Genomic DNA, 19726 nt, shown 5'->3' with positions numbered 1-19726 from the left:
TGAGGAACCTGTACATAGATCAAGAGGCAGTTGTTCGAACAGAACAAGGGGCTACTGTGTCGTTTAAAGTCAGGAGAAGTGTGTGTCAGCGTTCTATCTTTTCACCATACCTATTCAATCTGTATGCTCAGCAAATTATACCAGAAGCTGGACTCTATGAAGAAGAACAGGGCTTCAGGATTGAAGGAAGACTCACTAACAACATGCATTATGCAGGTGACACAACCTTGCTTACTGAAAGTGAAGAGGACTTGAAGCACTTACTGATGAAGATCAAAGACTATATAGCCTTCAGTATGGATTACACCTCAACATAAAGAAAACAAAAACCCTCACAACTGGACCAATAAGCAACATCATGATAAACAGAGAAAAGACTGAAGTTGTCAAGGATTTCATTTTACTTGGATCCATAATCAACACCCATGGAAGCAGCAGTCAAGAAATCAAAAGATGCATTGCATTGGGCAAATTGCTGCAAAAGATCTCTTTAAAGTGTTAAAAAGGAAAGATGTCACCTTGAAGACTAAGGTGCACCTGACCCAAGCCATGGTGTTTTCAATTGCCTCATATGCATGTGGAAGTTGGACAATGAATAAGGAAGACAGAAGAAGAATTGACACCTTTGAATTATGGTATTGGGGAAGAATATTGAATATACCATGGTCTGCCAAAAGAACAAACAAATCTGTCTTAGAAGAAGTATAGCAAGAATACTCCTTAGAAGCAAGGATGGCAAGACTTCGTCTCATACTTTGGACACATTACCAGGAGGGATCAGTCCCTGGAGAAGGACATCATGCTTGGTAAAGTAGAGGTGGCAGCGAAAAAGAGGAAGACCCTCAATGAGATGCATTGACACAGTGGCAACAACAATGGGCTCAAGCGTAACCATGATTGTGAGAATGCTGCAGGACCAGACAGTGTTTCGTTCTGTTGTACACAGGATCAATACGAGTCAGAACCTACTCGACAGCTCCTGACAACAACGACAAATTGAGTCCTTGTGGTGCAACAGTTAAGCACTTGGCTGCTAACCAAACAGTTGGCGATTCAAATCCACCTAGTGACTCCACAGGAGAAAGACCAGGTGATCTGCTCCCATAAAGATTCCAAACCAAAAACCAAAGCCATTGCCATGGAATCTGTTCCAAATCATAGCAACCCTATAGGACAGAGTAGAACTGCCCCATAAGGTTTCCAAGGCTGTAAATCTTTACAGAAGCAAACTGCCACATATTTCTCCCATGGAGCATCTGGTGGATTCGAAACGCTAACCCTTTGGTTAGCAGCTGAACTCTTAACCACTGCACCACACATAAAGATTACAGCCTAGGAAACCCTATCGGGTAATTCTACTCTATCATATGTTGTCACCAGGCATCAAAGATTGACTCAATGACACCCAACAACAAGAAGAATAGTGTGTTACCTTGATATAACAGTACAAAAGAAAACTCACAAAGGTAAAATTAATCAATGTATTTTTAAAAAAGGAACTAGTCTGGGTAAATTATTGCCTCCCTCATGATTAAAAACATTACTTACAATCAAGTGAAGTTATTTTATTCTCTTTTTCCGTGAGCTCTATCCAGGGAAGAATAACAGCATTCACAGGGGTGGTTCATTCTCCCCTTGCTTTATTGCAAAATTTATTCTACATTCATTAGTTATCCGCGACTTATGAGTGCTTTATTTTTTTGTGCTTTACAAGACGTACTAAGGGTAAGACTTTCAAAGACAAGTAACTTTTAAAACAATCTCTAATGATAGCCTTTTTGTATTGTTTAGTTTCTAGACAGTTATTTGTGGGTTTCAGAGTATACTCTATTATTTAAAAAAAATTAAAAGGAGACCTCTGGAAAGATATTTTCAACAATACAAGAGCAATAGGAATAGCTCAGGAATTCTCAGCCTTGGCACTGTTGACGTTTTGAACCACATAATTCTTTGTTGTGGAGCTGACCTGTGCACTGTAGGATGCTTAGCAGCATCCCTGACCTCTACCCACTAGATGCCAGTAGCACCCGTCATCTGCTATGACAATCAAAAGTGTCTCCAGACATTGCTGAGTGTCCCCAGTTGAGAACCACTGGATTAGCTTAATATCCAAGGGATATTAAGAATTATAAATACTGTAATTTTTTTAAAACGCTGTTCCCAATAACAGAGATAGGGTAGTTTTAATTTTCCATATGAAAATATGTAGGCTAGCTGGCTATAAAAGGAAACATTTAAGTGTGCAGTTTCTTGATGCCTGTCCTTAATGCCATCTCAGCCTTTATTTATTTGTGGACTTGGTTCATTCTTTTTATGTAAATTGCTGAAAGTAAAAAGACTTTCTGGAACCTGTGATTGTTAACTGGAAATTCAAAGGATGTAGCCGAAGCATTTTTGCTGACAGACATCTTCCCAGGGGCTATGGCAAATGTGATAAGTTTATACCAGTGTAGATACATAATTCTAAGGAAAGAAAAAACATGGGCACTAAAGGGATTGACTGATATCAAAAGAATTTCTACAACTACATCTGTATGATCATAGAGCAACATCTGCGAATAGTTTGGACTAAGCAATATGTAGATACATAACAGGTGGAAATAATAAATTGCTTCAAGTCACTTGGAAAGAAAAATTTCAACGAATTTGCGATGAAATATTTTGTTTGATATATCCAAAAATAGTCCTAAAATCTGAGGTCTTCCAGATGATGAAATACTTCTTAAGAATAAATAGAAGTCCAATCTAAAACAGGTCCTGAAAATTGATATGCACCAATACGGATCAATCGCCAAGGGAGAAAAGCAGAGTTAATACGGAAAATATTTAACAACCGTAATTGCACAGGTACCAACCATCAGAATGGTCATTGACCGTACATTGGACTTTTCTGGTGTGTGTCAACTGAATATCAGTCCTGGAAAAAAGCAAGGAGCAGATCAGGGGTTTCCATTTATGTATAAAGGACACAGACATATCTGCATATACACAGTTTAGCTATATATAAGAAACTGATATCAGTGGTTGCCTCTCGAGAGGGGAACTGGGTAAGGTCACCGTATAATTTATGATTTCCTGCAGGTCAATTTTGAGACAAAAGGGAGCATTATTAATAATTATTCCAGAACAACAGGCATAAACTCATACTATCCTGGGTAAGCAGGAGATATGGTCATCCTAGAACTGGAAGACTAGGTTCAGGGGTTGGAGTAGACTTACATTTTTCTCTGCTATACATGGATACATTACTCCCTCCCTCACTTCTCTTTTAAAGTAAAAGAGCCCTAGAGAATAAAATGGATTCAGTCTACAGTGAAATCAGCATAGGAGAATGCCAATTGTTTTTTATGATATTTATCTTTCTATCATTATCATCAGAGTCTCTTCAGACATCCATTTTGGTCTTTTCCTTCTTGTCTTTTTAATGACTTTTTGCTTTTTTTATATATGATGTCCTTAATGTCCTCCCACAGCTCATCTGGTCTTCAGTCATTAATGCGTCAAATCTATTCTTGAGATAGTCTCTAAATTCAGGTGGGATATACTCAAGGTTGTACTCTGGCTCTCATGGACTTGCTTTAATTTTCTTCAGCTTCAGTTTGAATTTGCATATGAGCAATTGGTGGTGTGTTCCACAGTAGGTCCTTGGCCTTGTTCTGACTCATGATACTGAACTCCTCTATCATCTCTTTCCACAGATGTAGTTAATTTGATTCCTGTGTATTCTATCTGGTGAGGTCCACATATATGGTCGTCATTTATGTTGTTGAAATAACGTATTTCCAGTGAATAGTTCTTTGGTCTTGCAAAATTCTGTTATGTGATCTCTAGCATCACTTCTATTACCAAGGCCATATTTTGCAACTACCAGTCCTTTGTTCCAACTTTCGCATTCCAATCACCAGTAATTATCAATGCATCTCGATTGCTTGTTTGATCAATTTTAGACTGCAGAAGTTGGTAAAAATCTTTAATTTTTTTCATCTTTGGCATTAGTGGTAGGTGTGTAAATCTGAATAATAATCTTAACTGGTTTTCCTTGCAAGTGTATGGATATTATCCTACCGCTGACAGCATGGTAATTCAGGCTAGATCTTGAAATTTTCTTTTTTGACGATGAATGCGGCACCATTCCTCTTCAATTTGTCATTCCCTGCATAGTAGACCGTGTTGTTGTTGTTGTTAGGTACAGTTGAGTTGGTTCTGACTCATAGCAACCCTGTGTACAACAGAACAAAACACTGCCTGGTCCTGCGCCATCCTCACAATCATTGTTATGCTTGAGTCCATTGTTGCAGCCAGTGTGTCAATCTATCTCATTGAGGGTCTTCCTCTTTTCGCTGATGCCTCTACTTTACCAAGCTTGAAGTCCTTCTCCAGGAACTGATTCCTCCTGATAACATGTCCAAAGTATGTGAGACATAGTCTCACCATCCTTGCTTCTAAGGAGCATTCTTGTTGTACTTCTTCCAAGACAGATTTGTTCATTCTTTTGGCAGTCCATGGTATATTCAATATTCTTCGCCAACACTGCAATTCAAAGGTGTCAATTCTTTTTCGGTCTTCCTTACCATATGATTGTCCAATTCAAGGTGCCGATACCAGTCCATTTCAACTCAGTAATGCCTAGGATATGGATGTTTATGCATTCCATTTCATTTTTGACAACTTCCAATTTTTCTAGATTCATACTTCGTACATTCCATGTTCCAATTATTAGTGAATGCTTGTAGATGTTTTTTTCTCATTTTGAGTTGTACCACGTCAGCAAAGTTGACTCTACTTTGAGGAGACAGCTCTTCCTTAGTCGTATTTTGAGTGCCTTCCAACCTGAGGGACTCATCTTCCGGCACTATATCAATCAATGTTCTGCTGCTATTCATAAGGTTTTCATTGGCCAATTTTTTTTTAGAAGTAGATTGCCAGGTCCTTCTTCCTAGTCTGTCTTAGTCTACAAGATCTGCTGAAACCTGTCTACCATGGATGACCCTGCAGGTATTTGCAATACTGGTGGCATAGCTGTCAGCACCACAGCTACATGCAAGCAACCACAGTACGACAAACTGGCAGATGAGTGGTTTGGAAGACAACTACCTGGCCAACTGACTGGAAAAGATCCATATTTGTGCCCATTTCAAAGATATGTGATCCAATGAAATGTGGAAAATTATCTAACAATATCATTAATATCACATGCAAGTAAAATTTTGCTGAAGATAATTCAAAAATGGTTACAGCAGTACCTCAACAGGGAACTGTCAGAAATTCAAGCTGGATTCAGAAGAGGACGTGGAACAAGGGATATCATTACTGATGTCAGATGGATCTTAGCTGAAAACTGAGAATACTAGAAAAGTGTTTACTTGTGTTTACCTGTGTGGATCATAAGAAATTGTGGATAACATTGCGAATAATGGGAATTCCAAAACATTTAATTTTGCTCATGTGGAACCTGTACATAGACCAAGAGGCAGTTGTTCAAACAGAACAAGGGGATACTGCAGGCTTAAAAATCAGGAAATGTGTGTGTCAGGGTTGTAGTCTTTCACCATACTTACTCAATCTGTATGCTGAGCAAATCACCCGAGAAGCCGGACTATATGAAGAAGAACATGACATCATGCTTGGAGGAAGACTCATTAACAACCTGCAATATGCAGATGATACAACCTTGCTTGCTGAAAGCAAACAGAACTTAAAGAGCTTGTTGATGAAGATTAATGAAGACTACAGCCTTCAGTATGAATTACATTTCAACATAAAGAAAACAAAAATCCTCAAAACTGGACAAATAAGCAACATTATGATCAATGGAGAAAAGATTGAAATTGTCAAGGATTTCATCTTACTTGGATCCACAATCAACACCCATGGAAGCAACAATCAAGAAATCAAAGGTCATATTGCATTGGGCAAATCTGCTGCAAAAGACCTCTTTAAAGTGTTAAAAAGTGAAGATGTCACTTTGAGGACTAAGGTGTGCCTGACCCAAGCCATAGTATTTTCAATCGCCTCATATTCACACAAAAGCTGTACAATGAAAAAGGAAGACTGAAGAAGAATTGATGCCTTTGAATTGTGGTGTTGGTGAAGAATATTGAATATACCATGGACTGCCAGAAGACTGAACAAATCTGTCTTGGAAGAAGTACAGCCAGAATGCTCCTTAGAAGCAAGGATGGCAAGACATCATCTCATGTACTTTGGACATGGTATTAGGAGGTACCAGTCCCTGAAGAAGGACACCATGGTTGGTAAAGTAGAGGCATCAGCAAAAAAGAGAAAGTCCTTCAACAAGATAGATTGATACAGTGGCTGCAACAATGGGCTCAAAAATGGCATCGATTGTGAGGATGGCGCAGGACCAGGCAGTGTTTCATTCTCTTGTATGTAAGGTCACTATGAGTTGTAACCAACTCAGCAGTACCTAATAACAACAACAAAATCATTATCATTAAGAAAGAAATCTGGCTGTTGTTAAAGATTAATAGCAGGTCTGGATGTTGAAAATTTCAGTCTAATAAATTTATTAATGATGATGATCAAACCTATTAAGATAAGTCAATATAAGATTAGATCATTGTAGAAGTTCAGGCTATTGATTTGCCAGACAGATTAGTAAATTCTGGGGCTTTTAACTGTTTTTTTAATGTGACTTACACAGGAACTTTTTACTCTTTCTTTCCTTATCTTTCAATATCCAGTGAAAAGTTTTGGAGTGTGGATAAATCAAACTCAAACATAATAACTCTATTATGTTATCCAGTGGTACGTTCGTTCCATTTAGACTCATTTAAGATTAGGATGTAACGTTTAAGATTGTAATTTAAGAATTTGATCACTTGGAGAAAATCATGTTCAACAACTCCCCCTCGTTCTGTTGTGTTTTTGCCAACCACCTTCAGGAATTGCCTGAGGATTTGAAGAAAACGTGAGGATAGAAAAGTGGTAAAGGGAGATAAGGTGGAAAACAAGGTGTTTTCGGTGATTCAGATATAGGGTAGGAAATTAAAGGTACAAAATTCAAGCTGGAAAATGGTGCTCTCATCTGGTTTTCTCCTGCTGCCTGCCCCCCACCCCCCACCCCCACCCCCGGCAAACACACACACACTGTAGTTTGGTGTGGAGAGAAACTCCTGGGATTGCCGTTTCTTTTAAAAATCACTATGTGCAGTATCTAGCTCAATGCCAACCTTCATTCCTCATGTATTGGGCTCCAGAGGGTGCAAGGCCCTGGTCTAGGTGCTTTGGGGGTACAAAGGGGAAGAAGACATAGTTTCTGAACTTGGGAGCCATAGACAGACCTTAGTTTGCATCCCTGTGCTTGCTACTGTGAGCCCTTGAATACATGACATAACATTTCCAATAATAAGAGCTTCTATTTATTAAGCCTATGCTGTGGGCCAGGCAGGCACCCTACAAATTCTGTCTCTAATATACATGAGAGTCCAGTGGGTTCTTATTCCCATTTTACAGATTATGCAACTGAGGCCCCTCTAATAAACTAGGATTTAAATCAAGTTCCCATGTTCTTTCCATGACATCCTTACAATTTCACCCTCAGTTTTCTTTCCTATGAAATGGAGTTTCATAGTGCCATCATCCTCTTACAATTGCTATAGGAATGGAATGGGATGGTGCATGATTATGTGCATGATGCAGAATTAAGCACACATATTTACATACTAGATGGTGGTTCTTCTTATTATGAGAGGAAATAGCATAAGAGGGTGTGAAGTGCCTGAAGTGCTGCATGAGTCCAGAGGAGGGAGCGACTATAGCTACTTGACAGGATCTGGTTTTGTGCAATTTGAGTGAGGCCCTGAAAGATGAACTGTGTCTGGATGTGTGGCAGGGATAGGTGAGAGTGGGAAGTAGGGAAACACTTTCTAGGTAAATTTTAAGCACGAAGAAAGGAAATTGTCGTGCCCACATGTGCATGTTCAGTGATTTTTTTTTTTTTTTAAGTCTTAGATTTTTAAGCATTTCGAGAAGAACTAGAAAACTTCAACACCTTTTTTCCTTTTTTAGAAGAATAACAAACATACCTTTAATTCTCCCAGATTAAATGAGACTTTATTCACAGAGGTGACTACCTGCTATCTTTGCTTCATAATATTTTAAAATAATATTTTATTGTGTTTTCAGTGAAACTTTGCACAGCAAATTAGGTTCCCATTTGACAATTTCTGTATCGATTGTTCGTTGACTTTAGTTTCATTGTCCACAATGTGTCAGCATTCTCTTTAACTGTGTTCTGGTTGTTCTGTCTCTAGTACTCTAGTTTCCCTGTCCCTTTATCTTCTCATCTTTGCTTTAATCATTGACCACATAGTACCTTAATCCTAGACAAAAGTACATAAATTTGGGAGCAGGGCCTCTGAGAAAGAGTGATATCCTAAATGTCATTATAGAAGCAACAAGACTGGTGAAGAGAGAGGTCCGGAAATGGGGTTTCCAGCCAGACCCTGCTGCTTCCTCTTACCTTCCTTGTGTACCTCCAGACCACACCCTCTGAAAAGGACCAATTCTACAAGTGAACACACTCTCCTGGCTAAGTCTAGATACAGCTGAATCAGTGTACTACACAGTTATAAAACAAGTAGGAAAACCCATTTTATTAAAGTAAAACCTGTGAAAGCCAGAACCTGTGTAAGGCAGAAACCTGTCAGAGAAGGAAAACTCAAGTATTTTCCACTAATACAGAGCAATAGAAAAGTACTAAGACTGCACCCTGTTAAAGGTGGAAGACTTCCAAGCCCCAGAAAAACAAGGCAGTCCTATAGACTTCTAGCTCTCACAGGTTTCACCGTACTTACAAAAACAAGCGTGTTTTCCTGCCACATCTCCCTGTTGGCAAACAGACTTTAAATGTGGATGGGATTAAGAAAGCTCTTGCAAACTGCAGAGAGAGGTGTTAAACCAGGCCTGATGTCTAATGTATCCAACCTAAACGTCAGCAGAGCTTACTTTTTTTTTTTTTAAATGTAGTTTCTATTTAAGAGTCTCAATTGTAATACATGGAAGAAGTTGTTCGTTAGTCACTTCCACATTTTTCAAGTAAAAAAAATATATATCAAGTTAGAGTAAATCCAACACAATCGCTAGAGAAACAGTGAGAGCAAAGGCAAAAGGTAAGTTGTTACTTAAGCAAAAATAAACAAGTCAAAGACTACCAAAAGAAAAAGTATATGCACAAAAATAGCCCTCCCCCTTCAAGAAATTCTCTCAACTCATTTTGCCATAGAGGAAGATAAGTGTTACAATATCTCACTAACCAATCGGCAGCGTTGCAGGCCTCAAACCAGGAAACCCTTTAAAGTATAGTACTTTAAACTATGCAAGTGAGACTTCTGTCTCTCAGCTAGTTTTTGTTCCCTGTGCTTGTAGGCTGGAAGAGCAGATGTGAAGTCTCTCATGGCGAAGTTTAACACAGGGGGCAACCCCACAGAGGAGGTCTCAGTCAACAGTCGACCCTTCAAAGTCACAGGGCAAAACTCACCTTCAGGAATACAAGCAAAAATGAATTTATTCAACAACCAAGGCAACGCCAGCCCTCCTGCAGGACCCAGCAACGTGCCTAAATTTGGGTCCCCAAAGCCACCTTTGGGAGTGAAACCTTCGTCTGAGGAAAAGCCTGACAAGGAGCCCAAACCCCCATTTCCAAAGCCTACTCCTGGAGTCAACCAAAGATTTGGGACGCTGGCAAACTCGTCGAACAGAGACCCTGAGGCGAAAGTGGGAGTTCTGAAACCTGTAGGCCCCAAGCCTATCAACTTGCCCAAAGAAGATTCTAAACCTGTGTTTCCCCGGCCTCCTGGGAATAAGCCAACGCTTCATAGCGTAAACCAAGACAATGACTTAAAGCCACCAGGCCCAAAGCCCAGGTCTAATCCTCCAGCCCAGGAAAATGAACAGAAGCAAGTTTTCCCAAAGTTAGCTGGGGTTAAAGGCAAGTTTATATCTGCCTCTCAAGATCATGACCCCAAACCCCTCTTCCCCAAACCTGCCTTTGGCCAGAAGCCGTCCCTGAGTACTGATGCCTCCCATGAAGATGAGAGCCTCACTAAGAATGTGTCTCCACAGAAAGGACCCCCAGCTCCCCTAGGAGCCAAATCTAAACCTGGCCCTTTAAAACCAGCAAGGGAAGACCCAGAGAATAAAGACCAAGGAGGTAATACATCAAGTTCACCTTTCCCTGGAGTGGTTCTGAAACCAGCAGCAAGTAGAGGGTCTCCCAGCCTCTCCAAAAATGCTGAAGGAAAAAAAGAAGAGAGGAAAATAGATGCTGCCAAGAACATCTTCCTGAGCAAAATGAATCAGGAGGAGTCGGCCTCCGGGGCTCCACCTGCGAAGTTCCCTAAGGCATCTTCTAAGCTGACAGTGGGAGGGCCATGGGCCCAAAGTCAAGAGAAGGAAAAGGGAGACAAGAATCCAGCCATCCCCAAGCAGAAGCCATTGCCTCCCTTATTTACCTTGGGCCCCCCTCCACCAAAACCCAGCAGACCACCAAATGTTGACCTGACGAAATACCGAAAAACCGCTTCTGGAAATGGTGAGTTCTTGTCTTGTTTTCCATTTAGTATGTTTCTTTCCATAGAAGAGAATGTTTTAACTTCCAGAGGGAAGAAATTGACAAGGAATGATTCCATAACTGGTACTCATGCGTATGTGACGAATTTTGTTTGGCGTTTATTTTTCTTTGGTGTGGGAGGTCTGAGAAGGTAGGAGGCCTTAATTCCATGTAGGCATTCTATGAGAAAATGCCCTCGGAGGCTGGTTTCTAGGGGAGATACATCCATTTGATTGATAAATGATTTTGCTTAATGACCAACATTTAATTTTCTTCCTTACTTGGGTGTCATTTCTATTGAATGTGATTGAAGTATGTTACTACTACAAAGAGTTACACAGAAAGGTGAGCAAACCTCTCAGTAAGAAGTTATCTACCGGGGGCAAGTTTACTCCTTCCCCCAAGGGACATGTAAGAATGTCTGGAGGCATTTTTTTTTTTTTTTATATTGTACTTTAGATGAAGGTTTCCAGAACAAACTAGCTTCTCATTAAAAAATTAGTACACATATTGTTTTGTGGTATTGGTTACCAACCCTACAATATGTCAACACTCTCCCTTCTTGACCATGGGTTCCCTATTACCAGCTTTCCTGTCCCCTCCTGCCTTCTAGTCCTTGTCCCTCGGCTGGTGTGCTGCTTTAGTCTTGTTTTGTTTTATGCGCCTGTCCAATCTTTGGCTGAAGGGTGAATCACAGGAGTGACTTCATTACTAAAGTAAAAGGGTATCTGGGGGGCATAATGTCGGGGCTTCTCCAGTCTCTTGTCAGGCCAGTAAGTCTGGTCTTTTTTTGTGAGTTAGAATTTTGTTCTACATTTTTCTGTCTGGAGGCATTTTTTATTGTTACAGCTGGAGAGTTCTACTGGCATATAGTAGGTAGAGGCCAGGGATGTTGCTAAACATCCCACAAAGCATAGGAATTATCCCATTACAAAGAATTATCTGACCCAAAATGTTAGTAGTGCTGAGGTTAAGAAACCTTCCTGTCAGTGATTTTAATTTTTCACACAATTCATCATACATTTCCGAAGACCCAATATTCAAATAAGAGACAAACAGGACTCTTGTGAAAAGGCATTTTCTGTTGCATATTTAAGCTGTTTTCTATTTCTCAGTGTAAAGTTTTTTGATCTTTTCTGGTTCATAAAGTAGCAAATAGCCAGGAAAATAAGTCAGACTTATTCTCCTTCTGGGTAAATAGTTAAATGTGCTACCAGACACGTTGCCACAATACTACGCCATGTGGTATTATTCAACACTGAATGATTTGGTAAAGCTTTGTAACTATTAGTGATAAGAGATGCAAGCTCAGTCATGCCCTGAATGGTTAACATTTTGGGCAAATGATATGCAACTGTTACTTATTGTAGGGAAAAGAGGATGCTTACCAGTAACCATACTACTATGAGGCATTTCTTCCCCTTACAAAATTATGGTCTAATTAAAGCAGATGATGCAGGACCCAGCAACATTTCATTCATGGCATCTCCATGAGTGGGAGCCGACTCCATGGCAACTAACAACAAAGCAATTCTAGGCCTAACAGTTGTGGGGGTTTTGTTTATTTTCCTAAGATCAGTATTATTTCTGTGTTGATAAACAGATGAGTGATCAAATCCTCCATTGGTTCTATCATGTGGAAAACAAGTTAGGAATGACTCTGTGATGATTCATCTTCCAGAAAGATTCAACCTCGTTACACATGGTGTCTCCTCCTCATCTGTCATCTTCTTGTTTCATTTCTGGCTCATAACTCAAAACTGTTATTCTTATGAGACCTTCTAAAATGTATTTCTTCTGTACCTCAGACAAAAATTAGCTATCATAACTTCATTTTATGGCTGTAACTTCATGCCGGGGGAAGCATTCTCCTGTTAAGCAGAAATCCTTGGAAGCTTTCTTCCATGTCCTCCACTTAACATCCAGGCTTGGTGTTAGTAACTGTTGTCTGAAGTCACACATTTGAATGAGTGCTAATGAAGTCCTGTTTCTGGCTCTGAACAGTGGCCACCAAGGCAGGCCCAGCAACATCAGTATTGAGCTGATTTTCAAGGCAGTAAAGCAACAAGGGACCCAGGCAAAATTACAAAGTAGGCAAAGTTTATCCTTGCACTCTGTATTAGTTTCCTAGGGCAGCCATAACAAAGTGCCACAAACTGGATAGTTAAAACTCTAGGCTCACAGTTCTGGAGGCTGGAAGTCATGCTTTTTCAGAAAGCTCTAGGGGAAGATCTTTTCTCATTTCTCCCAGCTTCTGGTATCCCCAGGTATACCTTGGCTTGTAATATGTAACTCCAATCTCTGCCCATCTTCACATGACTGTCTTTCGTCTATGTCTGTCTCTGTGTCTCTTCTCTTCTTTTTATAAGGACACCACTCTTGTTGGATTAAGAAACCCCCCCCCACAGACACTTCAGCATGGCCCCATGTTAACTGATAACATCTTCAGGGACCCTATTTCCAAACAAGGTCCCTTTTCACAGGTAGCAGGGGAAAAGACTTCAATGTATGTTTTTGGGCAACCCAGTTCAGTCCTTCTCCTTCTCTTCTGCAACATTGTCCCTCCTCCTGATGTGCTTCCCTTAGTCAGCACCCACTCAGGTGCTGTTGAATTTAGATTCTAAATCTTCTCATCAATGTACCCCCCAAACTCTGATCTTTAATGATATATAATGTTCCAAAATGAGCCCCATTCTCCTCTTCATCTACCTCCTCCATAAATCAAAACACCATCCCTCTAAATTTAAATTGACCTCAGTTTGGTGTCAGAATAGAGCAATCTGATTCAGACCTTTAAGTTCTGAATAGCAACCCTTTAAAGCATTCACATAAAACAAACAAACAACAACAACAGCAACAAAAACTTTTTTTTAATAGAAATTTACATTCTGGTTCAAAAAACAGGTAGCATAAAATGGTATACCGTGAAAGTCCTTTTAGACTTTGCCATTTGCTTGGGCTTCCAAGCCTCTGCCCCACAGAAACCATTCTTCATAATTTCTTATATGTCCGTCTAATGTTTCTTTATGCTTACCCATGAAAATATGAATGTAGATCCTAATCTCCCCACTTTTGTAAGCACACACACACACAAGAAAACCATTGCCATCCATTCGATTTTGACTCATAGCAACCCTATAGGACAAAGTAGAGCTGCCCCATACATTTTCCAAGGAGCAGCTGGTGAATTGGAACTGCTGACCTTTTGGTTAGCAACAGTAGCTCTTAACCACTGTGGTAGCAAATTGCATTTCAATGCTGTGATCCTGGCTTTTTTCTTTTCAAAATAAATCTTGGATATCTTTCTACATTTTAATAAAGCTCAACTGATTGTTTTTTATAATCGTGTAGTATTCTGATACATGGATGGCTAGCCTAATTGATTTAACAGTTTGTATGTTTCCAAACTTTTGCTATCAGAAATAATGTTGCAGAGAATAGCCATGTATATACAGGTAGTACTCGATTTATGACAGGATTCCGTTCCAGCAACTCCGTTGTAAATCGGTTCCGGTGTAAGTCAAATACCTCTTTGCACTTCATCGTAACTCAGATACGTCATAAATCGGGTCCTACTTGTAGGTCATAAAATAAGCATTTGTTTTCTGAATACAGATGCATCTGTTGAGCCCTAATTCCTTCATTGCCATTTTTCCTAAATCATGCTAGAAGTATTAAGAAATTTAGGAAGGTTTAAAATATACCAAAATTGAAACTATATATTCATGTTACATGGTAGCTGGATAGCAGGTTGAATAGTTGGCAAAGAAGTAAATTTTAGTGTAGCAAAACAAAAAATTCTGAGATTCTATTATTTATCCTGAGTGGCAACTTACTAAATATATATATTTGTAAATATATGGGTGTTTAGTATATAGGATCTTTAGAAGGGAAAGGTACTTTAATGGTCATTAAGTGTAATCATCTCCCTCATTTTGCAAGTGAGGGTTTTGAGGTTCAGAGATGTAACTTACCCAAAGTTATATGCTTGAGATTCAATCCTATGTCTTCAGATTCCAAGTTCACTACTTTCTCCATTTATCATTCTGCCTCAATATAATATATACGTTTGCATATGTTCATTCTCTCTGTGTGTAGAATGCATTTATATTGAATATATATGTGTGTATCATTACAAATGCATACACACACAATTTTAATGTTTTTCAAAGCACTCTAGTAGATGTTATTTCACTTAATTCTCACAATATCCCATGAAGTAGGTAGGGTAGTTTTAATGATCCCATTTTAAACCAAGGTGCGGAGCATGGAGGGCAACATAACAGTTACTAATAGAGCAGGGGCTAATATGGGAGTTTTTTGCTATATAATGTGGACTTCAGAATCATTAGACCTGGGTTTTGAGCTCCACTCATTTATTTATCAGCTGTGTAACCTTAGACAAATTGCTTTATCTTTTCCATCTAAGTTTTCTTTATTTGAAAGAAGTGAAGATAATGCCACTTATTTCACAGGTGTGTTCTAAGATAATAAGATATTTAAAGTGTTTAACACAGTATCTGGGATATAGTGAAAGTAAGTAAGTGAACACTGTATATAATTTTACCCATTGCCATGGAGTCTGTTCTGACTCATAGTGACCCTATAGGAAAGAGTAGAACTGCACCGTAGGGTTTCCAAGGAGCAGCTGGTGGATTGGAACTGCCAACCTCTTGGCTAGCAGCTGATCTCTGTGAGTCAAAATCAACTCAATAGCAATGGGTTTGGTTTTGGGGTTTGGTCTATAATTGTATTCTTTTTATTAGTATTAAAACTTCATTCCCAGCCTCATAATTTTTTCATTATTTTATATTACGAAAATTATTCTAGGAGTAATCAATCTGCATTTGACATACATCCTACTTGTAATAAGTAAATTTATTAGTGATATATGTGAAATTATGGCAAAGAGTTAAACAATGCCTGAAGAAATAGTTGCCACCAGAGGTACCTGGAAACTATATCTACTTTCCCTCCCCCTTCACAACACAAAGAGGGTAGAGGGTACTAGGTGATGTCCAGGTGGCACTAGATAGTGGTTGCCTACAAATTTGTCACCTCCCACTGACTGAGAGGTTAGGTAACTTGCTCAGAGCCACAATGTGTCTAAGCCTGGGCTGATCCTTATGGATCTCTAATTCCACTTGTCCTGAAGTATAGGCTGTCACCAGATAATAAATCAAGCATAAGAGAAACCCAAAACAGCCTCATTCCTCTCCCTTTCTCTATCTTTTGGTTGAAACATGTTTTGTTGTTGTTTAATTACAAATACCATTATAAGTTCCACAAAGACAGAGACCAGTTTCCTTCTCATTATATCATTTGAAGCACAGGAATAATATAAATCCCTATTCATTTCTCAGGTTTGCCCTGCCATAAAAGTCAATTTAATCACAATTTTGTACTAACGCTCTCTATAATTTAGCAATGACTTTAACAGATTAGATAATCCCTGTCCAATAGACTTGCACTCAATTGAATAGAGCTTAGATGCATAATTAATAATATACACAGGGTCTGTGTTGCAGATCTCTATAGTTCACTTACTTGTAAACCGTAAGCTTGAAAATAACATGTTGTTGAGCTGAACAGGGAGCTAGTCACTTTGTTTTTTTCCAGAACCCTTTAAGGCTACAAAAGCCCAAACTTTACAAACTCCAAAATATCTAAATGTTTCCTGACTAAGCTTTCCTTGGTTCCTCTTGGTTCCTGGGCTAGTAATTAAAGGATTTCTTCTCAAATATCAATGTGTATGCCTCACCAGCTAAGTTTGTGTTGTCAAGAAACCCTGGCCTAACTACAAGTTTGTGTGTAGGAATTCATAAAAAAAAAAACTGCTAGGTAATATTCAATTCAACGTCTTTTCTGATCCTGTTCTTAATGCTGGAAAGAAACTAAGACTCATTTTTCCATGTAGTCACTGTAGGAACAATCAGTTAAGCATCTTGACAGCTAAAGGTACATAGCCAGTGTCCCAAAGGGTATTGGCAAAGGGCTAATGGTGTGAGAGGAGTTCCTGGGTGATGCAAACAACTAAATTAACATGTTTGGCCGGTAACTGAAAGGTGGAAGGTTCGAGATCTACCAAGAGAAAACTTGGAAGAAAGGCCTGGCAATCTATTTCCAAAAAATCAGCCGTTGAAAATCCTGTGGAGCACAGTTCTACTCTGACACACGTGAGGTTGCTATGGGTCAGAATCAACTCAACTGCAACTGGTTCGTTTGCTTGTTTTTTAAATGATGTGAGGTGGAGTGACATGACCCCCTCCTCATATGCTTCTGTGTCACTTTAGCTAATTCAGCCTACATCAGTTCTGAACCAAAAGCTGTTTGGGCTGTTTTCACCAGCAAGTAACTCGTTTCTGGGAGAGGGTAAGATTTTCCTTCACAGACCTTGAAACTATAGTCTTCCTCTTTCTATTCATTCTTCTTTTACATGTGCCCTCTTAAAATGACCTCGTTAGCTATGAATATATAGAAAACTGTTTTATATCAGTGTGTGACAGTATTTTCCGAATTGTTGCTCCTAGCCATTAGAGGACAAAGCTATTATAGGAATATGCAAAAATACACTTCAGAAATTTGGGCATAAGCACGTTTCTTCCCAGCAGAATTTCTCCAAGCATTAATGTGCTGCTGTATGCTGGGAATCTGAGAACAAGGTTCATAAAAAGCAGCACTCCTCCAGATACGTTTGATCCCAGAACTCTTTCTCCAAAACTCCTCACAGCGGTGGGGCTATTTCAGAACCCTGATTGAAAAGCTGGTGGTAAAGCTCTCTGGTGCACAGACTGGAACTGGAAGGTTCCTCAGCTCACCGTGGTTCAGCTTCAGGTGGCAGCAAGACCCCCAACATGTTGTTCTACACTTTGATTCTCCAGGGGCCTGGTGCACTTTTATGTCAGGTCTCCACTCTTACATTTAACTCCAACTCAAGCCTCATCTATTTCTCTTGCTTCCTTGATCCCTGGGAAAGCAGCTTTCCATAGACCTCTAGGTCTTCCTTCTATTCCAGGTTGAAACTCCTGAGAAACCAGTAACCATCCATTGGGCAACTGTGTCGTTGTTAGTGGCCGTCGTGTTGGCTCCCACTCATGGTGACCCTATGTATAACACAAAGAAACGTTGCCCAATCCTGCTGCATCGTTTCAGTCACTGGTATGCTCAAGTTCATTGTTGTGGCCACTCTGTATTTTCAGTGCCTTCCAACCTAGGGGGTTCATCTTCCAGCACTGTATTGGACAATATTCTGTTGTGATCCATAGGGTTTTCACTGGCTGATTTACAGAGTAGATTGCCAGGCCAGTCTTCCTAGTTGTAGTCTAGAAGCTCCACTGAAACCTGTCTACCATGAGTGGCCTTGCTGATATTTGAAATATTTGTGGCTTAGCTTCCAGCATGATAGCAACACGCAAGCCACCACAGTATGACAAACTGACAGATGGGTGGTGGTTAGGCAGGTTACCTGGCTTTATTCTTGTAACAGAAATGTGGAAAAATTGCCTAATTACTGCCATCATATCAACTTAGTAGCATTTATGCAATATCAGAGAAGATATGGCCACTTGTAACATAAATAACTGTTTCGTTTTACAATGGCTGACTTACCCTCAAAGTATGAAATGTGATATTATTTAGTACATACCAAATTTGATTAACATTGTTCAATTCCTGAAATATTCATGCAACCCACACAGGTAAAGCACATTAAAATAAAATTGTGATTTATTTGCAAAAAGAAAGTAAATTCTAATAACCAAATATTAAATACTTGCCAGTCTTTACAATGTCTGATTTTTGGATCAAAGAAGTCACCCTTTAAAATATAAAACTTTTTCTTGGCTGATTTATCTTCAGTTGTGCTTACATAAGCAAAATAAAATTTTAAAAAACTAGCTAGGAAGATTGGGGCAAATATATGTGTTATGATTAGTCTGCTCAATGGGCAGTAGCTGCCTTGCTTCATGCAATCTGCTAAAATCATTTCCAAATCAAATAAAACCCTTTTTAAAAAAATTGGATTTCCAGAGTGGCGTGCGGGATCTTAAAAGCTAGCGAGTGGCCATCTAACATACATCAATTGGTCCCAACCCACCTGGAGCAAAGGTGAATGAATAACACCAAAGACACGAGGAAAATATTAGCCCAAGAGACAGAAAGGGCCACAGAAACCAGAGATTCCATGAGCCTGAGACCAGAAGAACTAGATGGTGCTTGGCTACCACCAATGACCGCCCTGACAGAGAACACAACAGAGAGTCTCTGACGGAGCAGGAGAAAAGTGGGGTGCAGAACTCAAATTCTAGTAAAAAGACCAGACTTAATGGTCTGACTGAGACTGGATTGACCCCAGAAGACATGGCCCCTGGACTCTCCGTTATCCCAGAACTGAAACCATTCCCAAAGCCAACTCTTTAGACAACAGTTAGACTGGACTATGGGACATAAAATGATACTTGTGAAGAGAGTGCTTCTTAGCTCAAGTAGATACATGAGACTAAATGGGCAGCTCCTGTCCAGAGGCGAGATGAAAGGCAAAAAGGGACAGGAGCTGGTTGAATGGACACAGGAAATCCTGGGTGGAAAGGAAGAGTGTGCTGTCACATTACAGGGAGAGCAGCTAGGGTCACATAGCAATGTGTGTATAAATTTTTATACGAGAAACTGACTTGAACTGTAAACTTTCACTTAAACACCATTAAAAAAATTTTGATTTCCAGAATATGTATTTAGCAGTAAAGGCTCTTCATTGCCTTGATGAAAATGTATTCTTTTTTTTTTTTTTAATTTTTTTTATTACTTTAGAGGAAGGTTTACAGAAAAAATAGTTTCTTATTGAACAGTCAGTACACATATTATTTTATGACTTGGTTAACAACCCCATGACATGTCAACACTCTCCCTTCTCGACTTTGAGGACCCTTTTTTTTGGTGAAAATATACATAGCCAAAGTTACACCATTTTGAAAGTTTCTACATGTACAGTTCAGTGACATCGACTACATTCTTCCAGTTGTGTGCTATTCTCACTGTCCTTTTCCAAATTATTCCATCACCATTATCGTCAACTCACTGTCCCCTAGGCTTCCCATCAAACCTTTTGAGTTGCTGTTGTCAATTTGATCTCGCATAGATAATTCTTTTTTTTTTTTT

The 19726-nt window shown here is 39.4% G+C and overlaps 1 protein-coding gene across 5 annotated transcripts in view; it reads left to right on the top strand.

The window, feature by feature from the left end:
* FYB1 (FYN binding protein 1) overlaps positions 1-19726 on the top strand; it is a 185180-nt gene that overhangs the window by 57117 nt on the left and 108337 nt on the right. For all 5 annotated transcript variants that reach the window (XR_002825836.1, XR_002825837.1, XM_023742012.1 and 2 more), the window contains exon 2: positions 9391-10555. Coding sequence is in view for 3 of the 5 variants with exons in the window: in XM_023742012.1 (XP_023597780.1) it covers positions 9391-10555 (1165 nt within the window). In the remaining 2 variants the exon portion in view is untranslated. The remainder of the gene's footprint in view (positions 1-9390; positions 10556-19726) is intronic.

The sequence above is a fragment of the Trichechus manatus genome, unplaced genomic scaffold, assembly GCF_000243295.1.
Source record: "Trichechus manatus latirostris isolate Lorelei unplaced genomic scaffold, TriManLat1.0 scaffold00197, whole genome shotgun sequence".
In the NCBI taxonomy this organism is placed as follows: domain Eukaryota; kingdom Metazoa; phylum Chordata; class Mammalia; order Sirenia; family Trichechidae; genus Trichechus; species Trichechus manatus.
This window is presented reverse-complemented; position numbering and strand designations above follow the sequence as displayed.